The 16,893-nt window shown below is 36.0% G+C and overlaps 1 protein-coding gene across 5 annotated transcripts in view; it reads right to left on the bottom strand.

The window, feature by feature from the left end:
* The window catches only part of PTBP2 (polypyrimidine tract binding protein 2), an 80,683-nt gene that overhangs the window by 27,177 nt on the left and 36,613 nt on the right, over positions 1 to 16,893 (bottom strand). For all 5 annotated transcript variants that reach the window (XM_056139037.1, XM_056139038.1, XM_056139040.1 and 2 more), the window contains 4 exons: positions 9,668 to 9,840; positions 7,413 to 7,556; positions 2,232 to 2,396; positions 2,039 to 2,149 (listed from right to left, as the gene is read on the bottom strand). In XM_056139037.1, coding sequence (XP_055995012.1) covers positions 2,039 to 2,149; positions 2,232 to 2,396; positions 7,413 to 7,556; positions 9,668 to 9,840 — 593 coding nt within the window. The remainder of the gene's footprint in view (positions 1 to 2,038; positions 2,150 to 2,231; positions 2,397 to 7,412; positions 7,557 to 9,667; positions 9,841 to 16,893) is intronic.

Raw genomic sequence — 16,893 nt, 5'->3', positions numbered from 1 at the left:
TAACTATCTTTTATTGAACAAACCTAGTACCACACTGATTTTTAATAACTATTTAAAATATAAAATAGTTCCAAAGTTGAAAGACTAGGCCATGTCAATAATAGTTTTTTTCCAGGGGTAGGAGGGTGAGTGATGGAGGAAATTTTTAGCTTATGGCTGAAAATATATATAAATGAGTATCAGACCATGTACCTTGGAAAACTAGTGAGCAACCTAATGGATAAAAGCTGACAGAAAGAATTTAGTGTGCATTATAAGTAACTTATCACTTAATAAATCTTAGTATTTCCCTTTATAAAATAAGAAAAAAAATATCACTGTTTACAACACAGATCAGTCGATAAAAATTAAATTATAGCACTTTGTAAACTATTCCGATTATGCTCTTATTACTATTTTGCCACCTAAGGCTACTTTTGTTCCCCAAATAAAATTCTGAAGATAATAATGCAATGAAACGTAAAAATCATCTGGGTTCCAGAGGCCTTCTTGATCTGAAAGTGAAAGAGTGGGGAAAAAAAAAAAAGGCGATCTTTTACAAAATACAAAGAGAGCTGATTCAATGGTCTGATAGCAATGGTTTAATAATGTATGTCTAATGGTTTAATAATGGAATAACAATAGTGCTGTTAACATGGGGAAGTAAAGAAAACTAAACTGGATTTAAATTAGATATGCAAACAAGACTAAGGCATTTACAAGTAAAAGCATGTCCTTCTCAACAGTAGTATAATAAAGATTATTACTTTTTAAAAATACTTGTCTTCCACATGTAACAAGAAAAAAGGATGTGAATAAAAAAGACTGGAAATCTATCAAGTAAACCTGTTTTAAAGAATATTGGATATAGTACCAAACTAAGATCCTATCAGAGCATTTGAACCAAATGAGTTGAGAAATTTCAAACTATTATTAAGAATATGAAAATGATTTAAAACTAATTCCCACTGTTAAGAAACACTTAAAACTAATAGGTGTATCATTTGTGGGATATAAAAAAAAAAAACCAATAGCATGAGACTAACACCCAAGGACAGCAGAAACAAGGGTCAGGAGGACTGTTCCAAGGTTGGAAGTCTGCCTCAAGGGCTGGGGTAGAGGGCAGCTGGAATAGAGGAGAGAGTATTAGGACAATGATGGTTGTAAAGAATAGCTCTGGATGTATGCTGAAAGTGGGTAAGTGATAAAACATGATGGCCTCTCAGTAACTATATTGCAAACCATAATTACCAAAAAGAGGCGGGAGAAACAAAGAAGAAAATAAAAGTGCTTGCGATATGCAATGGAGGCAGACAGGGGGGAAAGGGCGGTGGGGGGGGGGGGGGGACGGGTGGCAGGAGGGATATGGGAGATATTGGTGGTGGGAATTGTGCACTGGTGGAGTGATGGGTTTGGAACATTGTATAACTGAAACCCAATCATGAAAGCTTTGTAACTGTATCTCACGATGATTCCATAAAAAAATAAAATCTTAGGTGTACATGTAAAATACAATCCTGCTATATCCACAAGAGCACATAATCTTTGCCCAACTAAAACAAAACAAAAAAATTTAGGCCTATAGGGGTTGGAGCAACAGCACAGAGGGTAGGGCGTTTGACTTGTATACAGCCGACCCGGGTTCAATTCCCAGCATCCAATATGGTCCCCTGAGCACTGCCACGGGTGATTCCTGAGTCAGAGCTAGGAGTAACCCCCGTGCATCACCAGGTGAGACCCAAAAAGCAAAAAAATTAAAAAAATCATCTAGGCCTATATTATAGTCTCTCTTCTTAGTCACCTGTAATCTAATGATTTAATAAAGGAATATTAACAGATAATATAACAAAAAGAATCAAGATATATTTAAATTAGATACGCAAAAGGAAGACAAATTTGAAGCTTTTCTAATATCTTAATGACATTTATTTTTGCCATCTAAAATGCTCTAAGGCAGTGCAAAGTTTTATCAGTTTATAATTACAGTGTGTGTTCTCTCTCAATATGTGTGCATCAGCTGTGAGCAAATACCATTATCAAAAGAAAGCTCTAAACTTACTAGCTTTGCTTGTTGAGCATTTACTGGATCTCCATACTGAAGGAGAGCTTGAAATTGATTATTCTTTGTAAATGTGATTATCTTCAATACAGCACCAAACTTAGAAAATATCTGTTGAAAAATTAAGAGAACGTTAGTTTTTACTGCATCAGTATCCTACCAATTTATAAGTAAATATGCAAACTAAACTTACTTGGTGAAGAACATCAAGTGTCACAGGGTAGTACATGTTGTCAATTATTATTCTAAGTACTGGACTCTGGGCTGGGGTCACTGCACTCTCACTAACTGTGGTGCCACTGAGAGGAGTATTTGCTGTCTGGACAGCTGTCACAGCTTGAAGAACTGCTTGAGCACGCTGAAAATTGAGTGGTAAATTATTTTAGTAATACAACAAGGATTTTCACTTAGATATTGCTACACATTATGGCATAACTTTATAGAACTCAAAGATTAAACAAAATGTAGCATCCAAATATTTCTAAGCACTTCCTATGACTGAAGGAATCGAATATTAATAATTCAGGCATTCTATGACTATTTACTTCAAATCAATTTCAAAGGATTTGGGCCTAATGTTAAAAGACAATATGATTCCCAAAAGAGTGAGATGTAGTCTGGCAGATGTAATCAGAATATGTCACGAAAAGTAATTTTTACAGAACAAAACTTAAATCTAACATTATTCATTCCACTTAATAGGCACATTATAAACCTTGGTAACAAGGTAACTACTAGGTTAAAAAAAACAACTTCCATAAAGTATTTTTGGGGTAGGAGGGTTACCAGAGATCAAATCCAGAGCCTTGTATATGGCATATATTCTAACAGTGAGTCTTTTATTTCTAAAAAACATTATTAAAGAATATTCAATACACAAATCTCATTCTTCACAGATATAACTTCTAACACTGTAGTTTGTTATAGAAATCTTACAAAAAGCACAGAAGCTTCAGAATTTAAAAAAATGAAACATATTTTACATTCATATTAATATATATACTAGACCAACAACAAAATATACAACTACTTTATATACAACTAAGGTATTTCTAATTAAACCAAGACAGGTGAACTTATTCAATCCTGATATCTGACATTCTAGAATATGAAAAAATACAAATGAAAATGAATCCATTATCTGTCAGTTAAATCACACGTAGGTGCTCTAAAGACTACCTTATTATGTCTTTATTTCCTATGTTACTGTGAGAGATAAAATGATAAGGAAAGAATGTTATTCAACCTTAACTAGGGTCAGAAAATCAAACAAAGCCCAAAAATTGTTAAATTGTTAGTGACAAACTATAATACTAAGTTTTTAAAACCCAGAGATGAATGGGACTATAAATAAGGATACAGTATTGAAAAGCATGAAATACCTTAGGATTCATAAATAAACAACAAAAAAATTAGGGATCATTCAACATAACATTTATCTGGTCCTTGTAGGCACTCTTCAGTGCCACCCTCGAGAACATCATGCTATGACTGGAATGGGAAGGAATGGGAGTGAAGATAGATGGTCGGCGACTACACCACCTCCGCTTTGCTGATGACATTGTTTTAATAACACCAAACATCAGCCAAGTGGCACAAATGCTGGCCGACTTCGACCTTGAGTGTGGAAAGGTCGGACTACAGCTGAATCTTACGAAGACAATGTTTATGAGAAACAGCCTCGTTGCTGATGCCCCATTTGCTCTCAACGGAATGACCATCTCTGAATGCAACAGCTCTGTGTACCTAGGTCAAAAAGTCAACATGACAAATGACCTGGCACCTGAGCTGCAGAGGAGGAAGAGGGCGGCTTGGAACGCCTTCAAGAGTGTGGAAGAAATAGCTAAGAGGACAAAGAAACTCTGGCTCTGGGCACATCTTTTTGATTCTACTGTTCTTCCTGCATTAACATACGCCTCAGAGACCTGGGCCCTATGCAAACAGGATGAGAACACTATTTGGGTCTCCCAAAGAGGAATTGAAAGAGCTATGCTTGGAATATCACGTTTCACTCAAATGAGAGAAAGAATCCAGAGTTCCGACATCCGTCGACGATCAAGAATCAGGGACGCTGTCTAGTTTGCCAAGGTGTCAAAAATCAGATGGGCTGGTCACGTAATGAGATTTAAAGATGACCGCTGGACTAGAGCTGTTACCGACTGGATTCCACAGGATGTCAAGAGACCGCGTGGCCGCCCACCTACCAGATGGTCAGACTTCTTCATCAAGATCATGAACGATCAGTTTGAGGCTCTTCATGTTCCTAGAGCGAACAGACGCCATTGGGCTACACTAGCACGCGACAGGGACAAATGGAGACATTACTGGCGCCCGCTCGAGCAAATCGACGATTAACGGGAAGTCAAGTGATCAAGTAATCAACATAATATGCACTAAAATTGGAATTACACAGAGTATATTAGCATGTTCTCTGGGAAAAGATGGTATGAAACTGGGCAAAGAGGACATGCAATTTGTGAAGTGTTACATTTTTGGAAAGATTTAGTTAATGACATGATGGCATTTTAGATTTGCACTGTATGTCACAACAACATGTCAAACCTTAAGCTTATAAAATATCATATGTCAAGTAGCTGGAGCGATAGCACAGTGGTACGGTGTTTGCCTTGCACGCAGCCAACATGGCCAACCCGAGTTCGATTCCTCCGCCCCTCTCGGAGAGCCTGGCAAGCTACCGAGAGTATCTCGCCCACACGGCAGAGCCTGGCAAGCTCCCCGTGACGTATTCGATATGCCAAACACAGTAACAACAAAGTCTCCAATGGAGACGGTATTGGGCCTGCTCGAACAAATTGATGAACGGGAGGACAGTGACAGTGACAGTCAAGTATAAGTACCAATAAAGCTAGGGGTATGGAAAAAACAGTAATTTTACTGAAAAAAAAAATCAGATAGCCAGGGGTTGTTGAGTTTTGACTCATACAAGGGTTTCATATAAGGAATGAGAAAGATCATTTACTTATCTAGTATAACTTCATTGCTTATAAACTAAAACTGTAACAGTACCTATAAATGTGAGTCAAAATGAATCATCAAACCAAGCATAACTTTCTGAAAATTTTATCTGAAAAAGCAAGTCTAGGAAGATCACAACTTAGGAAAACACTAGCCTTCTTTTTAAAAATGTAACCCTTTCACTGTCTGCTTTCCCATTCCCATCCCTCACCAATGCTTATCTTTGATAATCTTCCAGAAATATATGGACATCTTTGATAATCTTCCAAAAATACATGGACATAAGCAAGCATGTAATTATATGTATCTACTCCATATTTATTTTCCGGTTTTCCAACCCCCCTTTTTACTCTAACCATTATTTTCTTTACTAACACTAGCAAATATTCCATACCCTTTTTAAAAATTTTACAAAGCAGAGTTGGCTTGTTAAACTAGATTTTAATCTTACTGAAACATTACAAACATGCGGAGACTTTTGAATAAATGTACATAACTAAAGTATTAAAAATCGGACAGAATTGTATAACACCCAGATTTTAAGAAGGACCACTGCCAATGCTTCAGAGGCCAGGCTCACGTTTTCACTTTGCTATGTAACTTGAAGCAGAGTATATACTCTCTCGCACAGCTGATAATTCTAACCAATTATTTGGTTAGAATTCTAGGTTAGCATCCAACTCCTTATTAATTTAGAGTCCAGCTTCTTAAAATGTGGGTCAGTCATGCAACTGAATGACTGAAATAATGTACACATTATCTCTTCAGCCCATCATGAAAAAATATTTTTAACAATTTGCTTTAATGTAATTTATGATTATTAGTAAATATTCTAATTTGTTCAACTATTTTATATGCCTATATATCTGGAAGTGTCCACTTGGTCCCTGATTGCAAAAATATTAACAAGCAGGAGGAGGAGAGCAGAGAAGGACAGATAGACTCTAAGAGCCTAAGACCAATGGTGGAAGGTTTTGAGGCACTTTGGTGATGAGGTATAGCATCAAAATCATAGTTAACACTACTGTAGCCATATGATCTAAAACACTATGCAGAAAAATCAAAACTGACCATTCTAAGAAATAAACAGACAACAAAAAGATAGATGTCAGACCAAGACATAATGACTAATTGAAGAAAGCAAGATCATTTAAAGCAGCATTTATCAGTCAAGGAAAGATGCAGTCCGATTGCAAGGAGATCACAAGTGAAAACTGTACAAAGGTGGGCCACGGCATAAGACTAAAGAGTCAACCAGTCTGACAAAGGACTTTTTCTAATGGACTTAGGGGAAGTTATTGGAACTTTGGTGGTGAGTGTGGCAGGAAAACATACATAAAAAAGGTGTGAACCTACACTTAAGAAAAAATACAGAGTTAAATCAACGTTACTACAATTGTTTTAGAAATAAAACCAACTTAAAATTACAAATCTATCTTTTCCTAAATACATCTACTTATAGACTCCTAATTCTTAACATGATTATTATACTAGAATCTTTTAAACGATGAATTATTTACTAAAAGTACCTATATATAAAACAATTAAAAAATCAACAAAAACAATTGGACATTAAATTCTAAAAGGAGACAGTAAGTATTTATTTTCCCTTAATCCCCCATAAATTCTTAGAAGTACAATTTATGGATAAAAAGGAATGAAATTATCAACTATGAAAACATGTAAATGTAGGCCTGATTAAAGTTAAGTTGATAATTTTACTATAAGAAAAAAATCTACATAAATTTTTTTCCATTCAATTGTCAAGAGAAAACCTTAGATTTTATTAAAAATATAAAGGTAAAGGTAAAGGTAAAGGCAAAGGCCCTCCCGTTGATCGTCGATTTGCTCGAGTGGGCCCAGTAATATCTCCATTGGAGACTTTGTTGTTACTGTGTCTGGCATATCGAATACTCTCGGTAGCTTGCCGGGCTCTCCAAGAGGGGCGGAGGAATCAAACTCGGGTTGGCCATGTTGGCCGCGCGTAAGGCGAACGCCCTACCCGCTGTGCTATCGAAATATAAATAGCCTTAAAATGTATTTAAAAATCCAGTTTTGAGATCATTTTTAGATCTCAAACTATAATGATTCTATTTAAAGACTATCATTACTTTTTAATAGTGAAATCATGATTCACAACAGTATCATGATCAGTGTATTTTATATTCTAAATCTTAAAAGTAAGTATATTCACCTAACTCATCTTAAATTTTCAATAACTTCAATAACGTCAATAGAACTATTTCCATAAATACTTTTTGTAAATTTACAGCTAGTATTTGGGGGTATACTGCAGGAAGTGAAGTAAGAACAAAACACCTTCAGTAATAAAATATCTTTGTTAGTTTGTCAGATTCTTAATATGATCTAAACCACTTATGTAACAACACGTACTCACTTGGTTTAATGTGTTATCTGTTTTTAATTCTTTGTGATTGGAGTACTGGATATATATCGGTTGGTTACGAAGATGCGGTGTCACAGCAGAATAGTAATTAACCATAGTAATAGCTGCTTCCTCTGTTGCAAGTTCCAAAAATGCCTAAAATTTAAATTGCAAAAATTTCAGTTCTATGAATTAACTTTAGACTTTAATATATGCATAATCCATTTAATTAATTTGTAAAGTCAATATCTAGAATATAATTTTTCAAGTTATATTTAGGTGCTCTAATAAGTAGAATTAGAAATTCTTTTAGGGGATTGCTATATTTACCAGTACATCTAAGCATAACTAAGCATTAAAGAAAACGAATGTATATAATTAAAGCTACCATTTTCATTAGCTCTTTGAATAAATACATAATGCTCTCTACTACAATTTTCCATGTTACACAAAAGTACTTCTCCCAACAAAAGATAAAGAAAACAAAATTTTAATACAATCTATTATCAGAACCTTACCACTGCCAACCTAGAAAAAGAAATGTTAAAATCACTTTTAAAGCAGTACAGACAAATAAGGAAAATCCAATGTTAGAGTTTGTTAATGATGGCATCTAAGAAATGCACAGTAATAGTAGCAATAGAAATTTAAAAACAAATTTTTACATTTTATATGCCCAGATTCTAATGCTATTAATACCTATAATTCAATGAATAGGATTAATAACCAATGCCTTATAGTACTATCAGATAAATATTTTCATGGGATATGCTTAAAACATAAAATGCTACTACTAGTTAGCATCCCAATTGATTTCTAATATTACAATAACATGCATTATAACTTTGATTTCAAAATTATTCTGAAGTGCATTAAAAAATTATGATATATATTCACTTCCTAATACCCATTTGTTGCACATAGATATCAAGTAAAATCAGCTTAAGCTTTTCCAAGAAACTGAAGAAACAGAAACTTTCCCAGTTTCTATGAGGCATATATCTCCCTAATAAACAAATGCAAACAGAGAAACCACAAATAAAGAAAATTACAGGCCTATATTCCTGATGAACACAGATGCGAGAGTCCTCAACAAAATATTAGCGAATAGAATCCAAAAACTCATCAAAGAGATCATATACCACGACAAAGTGGGATTCATCCTGGGGATGCAACGATGATTTAACATTTGGGTATCGATCAACATAATCCATCAGATCAACAAAAGAAATGATGAAAACCATATGATATCAATAAATGCAGAAGCATTTGACAAGATCCAGCACCTGTTTATGATGAAAACTCTGACCAAAATGGGTACTGAAGAAACTTTCCTCAATATAGTCAAAGCCATCTACCACAAGCCTATGGCAAGCATTATCCTCAATGGGGAAAAACTAAGAGCCTTCCCTCTAAGATCAGGGACAAGACAAGGATGCCCACTTTCACCACTTCTGTTCAATATAGTACTGGAAGTACCTGCAATAGCAGATAGGCAAGAAAAAGATATTAGGGATATCAAGATAGGAAAGGTAGAAATCAAGCTCTCACTATTTGCAGATCATATGATGCCAAGAAACTCCTAGAAACAATAGACTTGCGCAGTAAAATCGCAGGCTATAAAATCAATACCCAAAAGTCCAAGGCTTTCCTATATGCAAATAATGAGACAGAAGAAAGTGACATGAAAAGAGCAATCCCGTTCACAATCAGGAGGATTGCTCCACAGCTTGGAAGCTGGCCTCACATGCTGAGGGAAAAGGCAGCTCAGATAGAGAAGGGACCACTAAGTAAAGAATGCTTGGAGGGCCCGCTCAGGATGGGAAATGTGTGCTGAAAGTAGACTACAGACTGAGAATGATGGTCACTTAATTACCTGTATTGCAAATCACAACACTCAAAGGGAATGCGCCTGCCACTTGGCAGGGAGTAGGGGAGCGACATACAGGGAACACTGGTATTGGAGAATGGGCACTGGTGGAGGGATTGGTGCTCAATCATTATATGACTGAAACGTAAGCAACTAAGTTTGTTAAGTCTGTAACTGTACCTCATGGTGGTTCACTAAAGAAAGAGAGAGAGAGAGAAAGAAAGAAAGAAAGAAAGAAAGAAAGAAAGAAAGAAAGAAAGAAAGAGAGAAAGAAATTAAAAATCAGCTTAAGTCTTCTGTAACAATCTTTTAGTAAACATACTATATTCTACCTTTTTATTAGACAGTAGTTAATTCAATCCTGATGACATTTTTTTAAATCCTGAAAGATGCATACCTGATTTTTTCCTTTCAGCATAAGGATGTTGGTCACCTTACCAAAAGGCAAGCCTAAAGCAATAACTTCTGTTTCTGTCACTTCACCAGGTAATTTTCGAATATGAAGTACACGAGAAGGAGCACCATCCATTTTATCTTCACCTTTAAATTTTTTACTATCATTGCCATTGGCTGAAAGATATTTTTAAAAGTATTAATTTTCTTTATTTGCATAAAACCTACATATCAATCTTTTAAAAATTTAAAACACTGCTGAAAGTAGTTGACAAAATTCAGTATCTGGGCTTTCAAGGAAATGGAGAAAACGTTACCATTTGTTATTAAAGTAAAAATTTTAATGTTACTTGAAATTTCAGTGAATATGTTGAATAGTTTGTTACCTTTAACAAGCAAAAATCTCATCAAATTTCTTTTAAAAATGCCTAACAGCAAAAATTAATTATCTTACAATTATGCTACTACCAAAAATAAAAATATGAAAAAGAAAATCTAGAGTTAAAATTAGGCAGATGTTAATTTTTAAGAATTACAAATTTTTCATTTATTTTGAGCCCCCTCCCCACCATCTTATGCTGTTGTCTCAAGGTATTCTTCATTTCACCTTGGAGTTCATTTGATTCTATTCTCAGATGCTCTTACTCTGAGGCTAAAGCCTTCCAGTGAGTTTCCTCATTTCACTTACCACATTCTTTAGTTCTAACATTTTTGCTTATAGTTTTCTGATTTTTCTCTCATGAAATCTTGTGCTTTATTATCTGTCTGTACCACTGTATCTTTAAGCCCATACAAACATCCGTAGGGGTGCAATGCTGCCAACAGGTCAACCTGTACCTAGGGTGGGTGCATCAGCAGCCTGATGGTACCTTCACGTTTCTTGATACCCCAAAATTGTCCCAACAACTTGGGACCAAGTTTCCCAAGAAATTAAACTGCTACAAGTTAGGTCTGTGGGAGCCCCACACACAAACCACTCCAGCTCAGCTATCCAAGCTCATTTACTGTCTTTACCTCAGAGACCCATAAATAGATCTTGATATGGATCAAAAGCCACAGTGGATCTCAGACTTGCACAGGCTGAACAGACCAGGGTAAATTGGAGGCGGGCCAGCCTGTGCCCTGCTTGTTCCACAATCCAATAGCACCGCCATGTCCCCAGCCAGATTCCATCATCTCAGGTTGGACCATACTGAGATATAATCTGCTAAAAATTCAGGTATGTGGTTTTTGTGACTGAAATCTCCAGGCTTTCTCAGGGTCGGAATGGGATACCTCCCTCAACCTCCCTGTACTTCGGAAAGTCTCAACAGTCATAGCAGCCACACCCCCAAAGCTGCCACCCGATTATAAAAGCTACTCCAGCCTTACCTTCCCAATAAAAATACTGAACATCCTGAACAAACAAAATGACCTCTGAGTACCTGGCAGAAAAATGTCTGAAACTGAAGAAGTGTGTTGAAGTGATACTGTGTGCTCTTAACTCAGGATAATTTAGAAGGATCAGATAAACAGACTGTCCCTTATGAGAGTTTAGAGAAGATCTGTAAGACCTTAGAGATAGCACAAGGGTTAAGGCAATAAATATACTTAACATTTCTACCATTTAATAATTCCTTTGATTTCTCTATTCTAAAACTCATGTCAACTTTATATAAGGAGTTTCATTTCTTTCAAGTCATTACTTTTTATATTGAAAATATTTTACCTGCATTAATATAAATAAGGCGATAAAAAATTCTAACATCATGCATATTTTAAGGAGAAAACATCCAGTAATTCACCACTCTATTATAAGTAGTCCTTGCCTGCTCTTAGTAGATAGATGCTCCCCATGCCCCTTGTAGAAGTTTCCTTCTCTTGCTAATGTAATGAAAACTTTTTATCATGAATGTATGCTATACCTTCATTAATTTTTTTTCTTTTCCTGTTTTGGGGGCTTATTTGACGTTGCTCAGAGCTTACTCCTAGCTCTGTGCTCAGGGATCCCTCCCAGCAGTATTTAGGAGACAATATGGAAATACCATGGATTGAATCACAGTTTATCAGGTACAAGGTAAGTGCCTTTCCTACTGTACTATCTCTTTTCCAGCACCTGGTCAAGTATTTTTCTTATTTTTTTCCTAGAGGAATAAATTATCACATTTATTTTCAAATACTAAGCCTGACTATTTCAAGCTAAGTTTTAATAAAGTCATCATGAATTATATTCTATATTCTACATACTGTTGAATGTCTTACTTAAGTATATGTGTATGTATAAGAAATGTGGTATGTTATACTTGTTTCTTGTATTTTCCTGGTAGGTGAGCTATAGTAGCTTCACAAAATAAATCAGAAAATAATCCTTCTATTTTTTAGAAATGTAGAGTGAAAATAGCTAGAGTTTCCTTTGAAGCTTCACGAAATTCAACTGTAAAAACTAGAGGAAGCTTGAGTAATACTACCTATACCTAAAGCAATTGTGTAAATAATTTTTCTACCAATTCAATTATATATGATATACATCTCAATTAATACTCACATTCCAACTGTTCAATGGCTCATATGACTAATGTATGTTACTGCATCTGATTTTGTTTAACCAGTCTACATATTTACAGCTTTGTGTTTGAACATCAAGCTACTTTCTAGTAATTGGTTTTATTATTCTTGAACTGTTAATAGTACTTTATTCTACTTTAATTCCTCTACAGTCTTTTCTAGACAGACTTTTGTGGTAAAATTCACACAAAATAAGCGGAGTACATGAAGTATGCAGTCTGATATTATTATGTGCAGTAATGCAGCATTTAAAAGTTTCAGTCAGCATATACAACAGTCCAAACAGGGTACTGTAGTGATATTCAAACTCTTAATATCTGTAGCTCTATTGAAAACCATGAGAATATAGCATACGATCTAGGTCTAGTCCAGAAGCTTATACCACTTACATTTGTATAACTAAATACTCTGTATTATCTGAACAGGGAAACAATTTATAATCATTTCTCATAGTATCAACATCACTAATCAAATAACTGTATATGGTTTTGAAGCCTTAATCACAGGATGAATACAAGAGGTGATGATACATCACCCCCAAATTCCCTTCTTCCCTTGAAATCCCCCCTCTTTCTCTTCCAGTTCGACTCAAATTCAAAAGATTACCACTCTGCATTAAATTTTCTACTGCTTTATGTAAGCATCTTTCATTTTTATAGTACTTTTTCTCTACTGCATCATTTTGCAGATACTGCTTTTGGATACTTTTTTATTGTTATTTTCTTTACAAACTAAATGAGACAAACCCGCTAGCAATTCTATTCACACCATTTTCTCAAGAACATGCAGTTACTTCCCCTGGGCTGGTAACTCTTACAGAAGCTATGATTTTTTTCATTATTATTTGCCATGACGATCTGCGATGAGTGATCTTTGATACTCCTATTTTAACTGTTTGGAGACAACACAAAAGCTGTGAGACAATGATAAACGTACTGCTCTCTCAACCAGCCATTCTCTTTCTCTTTCTCAAGCCTTCCCAATTCCTAAGACACAGTAATATTAAAATTAGGCTAGTTTTACTCCTCTATTGCTGTCCAAGTATCGTGTGAAAGTCGAATATCTCACTTTTAAATCAAAAGCTAGAAATCATTAAACATAATGAGACAGGCACACTGAATGTAGAGGAAAGCTAAAACCTGTCTCTTATGCCAACGACAAAGTAGTAAATTCAAAGAAAAAGTTCTTAAAAGCAAGTTGAAAAGAGCTACTCCAAGAATGGTAAGATCATTTAAAAAAATGTATGTCTTATAGCTAATATGAAAAACAACTGTAGCAGGGCCAGTGAGATAATACAGCAAGTAGGGCATTTGCTTGCATGAGCTGACCCAGGTTCCAATCATCAGCATCCCATATGGTCTCCAAGCATCGCCAGGGCTCATTCCTGAGTGCAGAGCCAGGAGTAACCCCTGAACATCGCTAGTTGTGATCCTAACAAGCAACCCCCCCCCAAAAAAAAATTGAAAAGTTGAGCAGTCTGCGTAGAGGACCAAACTAGGCACAATATTTCAGTTATTTTGTATTAGATGGAATCCAATTTTTTTATGAATATCCAATTGTTAATACTACCTTTTATTAAGAATTTATTTTTCATTGTACTGCCTTTGTACCTTTGTCAAGTAAAAATTGTTGGGCTAGGAATATGGCTCAAAGGATGAGAGCATGCATGCTTTACATGCAGGAGCCCCAGATTCAATCACCAGAACTGCATGGTTGGTCCCAAAGTACAGACTGTAGTCTCCACATGACTACCAAGTGTGGCAAACCTCTCCCTATATACCTACACTCCGTAAGATTTAATTCTGTAGCTTTATAGTAACTTAAAACAAGGAATAACAATTTTTCACTATCTCTTTGAGATATTATTTTAATGTACAAACTTACATGAGAATTTTATCACTTCATGTAAAACTTAAGAACCCTGTAACATTTAATTCCATTTGTCTTCATCTACAACCACTGCCATAATTTAGATGTCAAACAAAGTCCTACAGCACAATGCACACATGTTTATGTATAAACAGAAATGTCAGGAATTAATGCCTTTAAATTTATGAACTTGTAAGTTTTCACCAATATCATTCCATTCACCCTAAAAAGATGACATTTTTAAATTTCCTTTAAAATACAGGGTGTTATGGGGCCAGAGTGACAGTATAGCGGGCAGGATGCTTGCCTTGCAGGCACCCAACCTGGGTTCAACCCCTGGCACCCTATATAGTTCTCAAGCACTACCAGGAGTAATAATTCCTGAGCAAAAAATAAGAAACAAACAAAAAATAAAGTGGAAGGTGTTGGTCTATAGAATGTCTTTTTTCCTAAGACTAGCTATTTACCTTCTAATAACTTTACTATAACGTGCCTAACTTTCAGTAGTTTGATTGTTATGTGTTTTATTCCAACTTGTTATCTTCACATTTTGGGGGGGGGGGATTCTTTCTTTGGCTACTGCTGCTCCTCATAAAACTGAACACATTTGGCACCATTCTCTAGTCCTTGGACCTAAAATTATCAAACAGACTGCTTGATTGTATTAAAGATACGGTTTTTTTTTAATGTCCTCTCTGGTAAATAAATTGTATTCATCTGTATTAAAGTTCACTAATATTTCTTTTATTATCACCAATCTGTGGACAAACCTGAATAGTGAATTGTACTTTGCAAATAATGTATTTTCTCACTGTAGCATTCCTGTAACTCTTTATAATTCTATCTTAAAAATTCTTCCATGAACATACTCATTACTTGAGTCCTTGGAGCCTGACAAGAGATATTTTGCTGTGGTCATAGAAATAGTATAGGGATTAAGGTTCTAGCTTTGCAGGCTGCCAAGTCTGGTTCAATCTCCCGCAAGAATCATTCCAAAAGTGATCCATGAGCACAGCCCACCCAGTGTGACACAACCCTTCACCCCACAAGTTACGTTTTGTCCTCTGCTAATTCTGACATCCTGGTCACTGTCTTTTAAAAAAATTGTATTAATCATCCTGAAATTACAGTCATTCATGACTGGGTTTCAGGTGAACAGTTTCCACACCAATCCCTTCACCAGTGCCCACTTCCCTCCACCAATTCCCTCCCACCCAAAAGTCTGCCTCTACCAGGAAGCTTTTGAAAATAAAGAAGTTTCTGTACTGTTGCCGAGGGGTTTCATGCATTAACACTTTGCCAGCTTTCAGCACTATCTCCTCTTCCCCCCAATCTTCTCTCCACCATAGCTGTTACCCACACCCTGTCCTATCTCCCAGCCCCGTCAAGTGGCACCAGTTCTCATGATATTTCCATTGCCTTTGGGCATTTTAAGCCTATTCCTACAAAACAATTTTTCTGTAGTTTATGAAATATTCTATCCCTTCTTCGTATGATCTTTAACTACAGGGATTACTATGAAGAATAACAGACAAAGGCCAAGACTTCCTCATCCTGTTTGTGTAGAGAGGTAATTAATGGCAAATTCTTCAGGTTTGTCAGGCTGCACCTCTGTTGCGTTTTCCTTTTCCACGATCCTCATCTACAAAGCCCAAATCTCTAAGCAGCTTTGAATTCCAATCTTAAGCCTCTCAGCTCAGTGGAATCTCCATGCCCTACTTGTGCTCCATCCCATTGTGCTACAACGGTATAATACCCAAGGAAGAAAGTCTATGGGATCATGGGGCTTACCTTCTGTGCCCCTCCCCCACCGTGATCTTCTATAGACTGTTCATTAAATACAGCAACAGTGCCTCATCTATTTTATTCATTTTTATAATTTTTGATTTGGGGAGCAGATGAGGACAGAAGGCTGCTGCTGCTATCAGTAGCTCTGTCACGCTCTTACACAGTAATTTGAAAAATATTTACTATGTATCTCTGTGTGTGTGTGTGTGTGTGTGTGTGTGTGTGTGTGTGTGTGTGTGTGTTTAGAGGCCCTCCCAAGCAGGCCTTCCACAGTAATTTGAAAAATATTTATTATGGATCTGTGTGTGTGTGTGTGTGTGTGTGTGTGTGTGTGTGTGTGTTTAGAGGCCCAAGCAGGCCACTCCACTGATTTTCTGTCAACCAGGCTGACTGCTCCTTGTGAGGGGATGCAATGCTCCTCCAGTTCTGTGGTGCTGAGGTTTGCCCGAGTCACCCTGCCATGCTCAGACACCATGTGGTTCCAGGGAGAGAACTAGGGTTAGCTACATGCAAGGCATGCATCTTAATCCCTGTACTATCTCTCTAGGTCCCCATTCTATTTTTAAATGAAACCGGCAAAACAGAGTCAGACATTGAAGCCTAACTGCTCAGTTTTGTACAAGGCACTCTATCAAAATCATGGCTAACTGGTGTTATTTTGTGCCCAAAATTCCTCTTTATGCTATTATAATTATAAACTATGTTGTAATTTTCACTTGTCAAAGATGTCTATGTACATGCTAAAGTATATATACTGCATACACACATGCAAGCCAACTGAAAAAAAAATCAAAGTAATTTCAATGTGAAAATTACTTTAATGAAGTTGTATATAAAAATCGGACACAATTTTATCCAAACATAGAATTTAAGAAAAAACACATTAAGATTAAATAAATCATCTTAACTTTCAAGTAAACATCAAAGCAACTCAAAAGTATTAAAATACTGATATAGCAGTACAAAAGATTTGAAAGCATACAAAAAACACCAAGTTGAATCTTTGGGGTTTCATAGTTTAGGCTTTAG

This window comes from Sorex fumeus, unplaced genomic scaffold (assembly GCF_029834395.1).
Source record: "Sorex fumeus unplaced genomic scaffold, SorFum_2.1 ptg000131l, whole genome shotgun sequence".
In the NCBI taxonomy this organism is placed as follows: domain Eukaryota; kingdom Metazoa; phylum Chordata; class Mammalia; order Eulipotyphla; family Soricidae; genus Sorex; species Sorex fumeus.
This window is presented reverse-complemented; position numbering and strand designations above follow the sequence as displayed.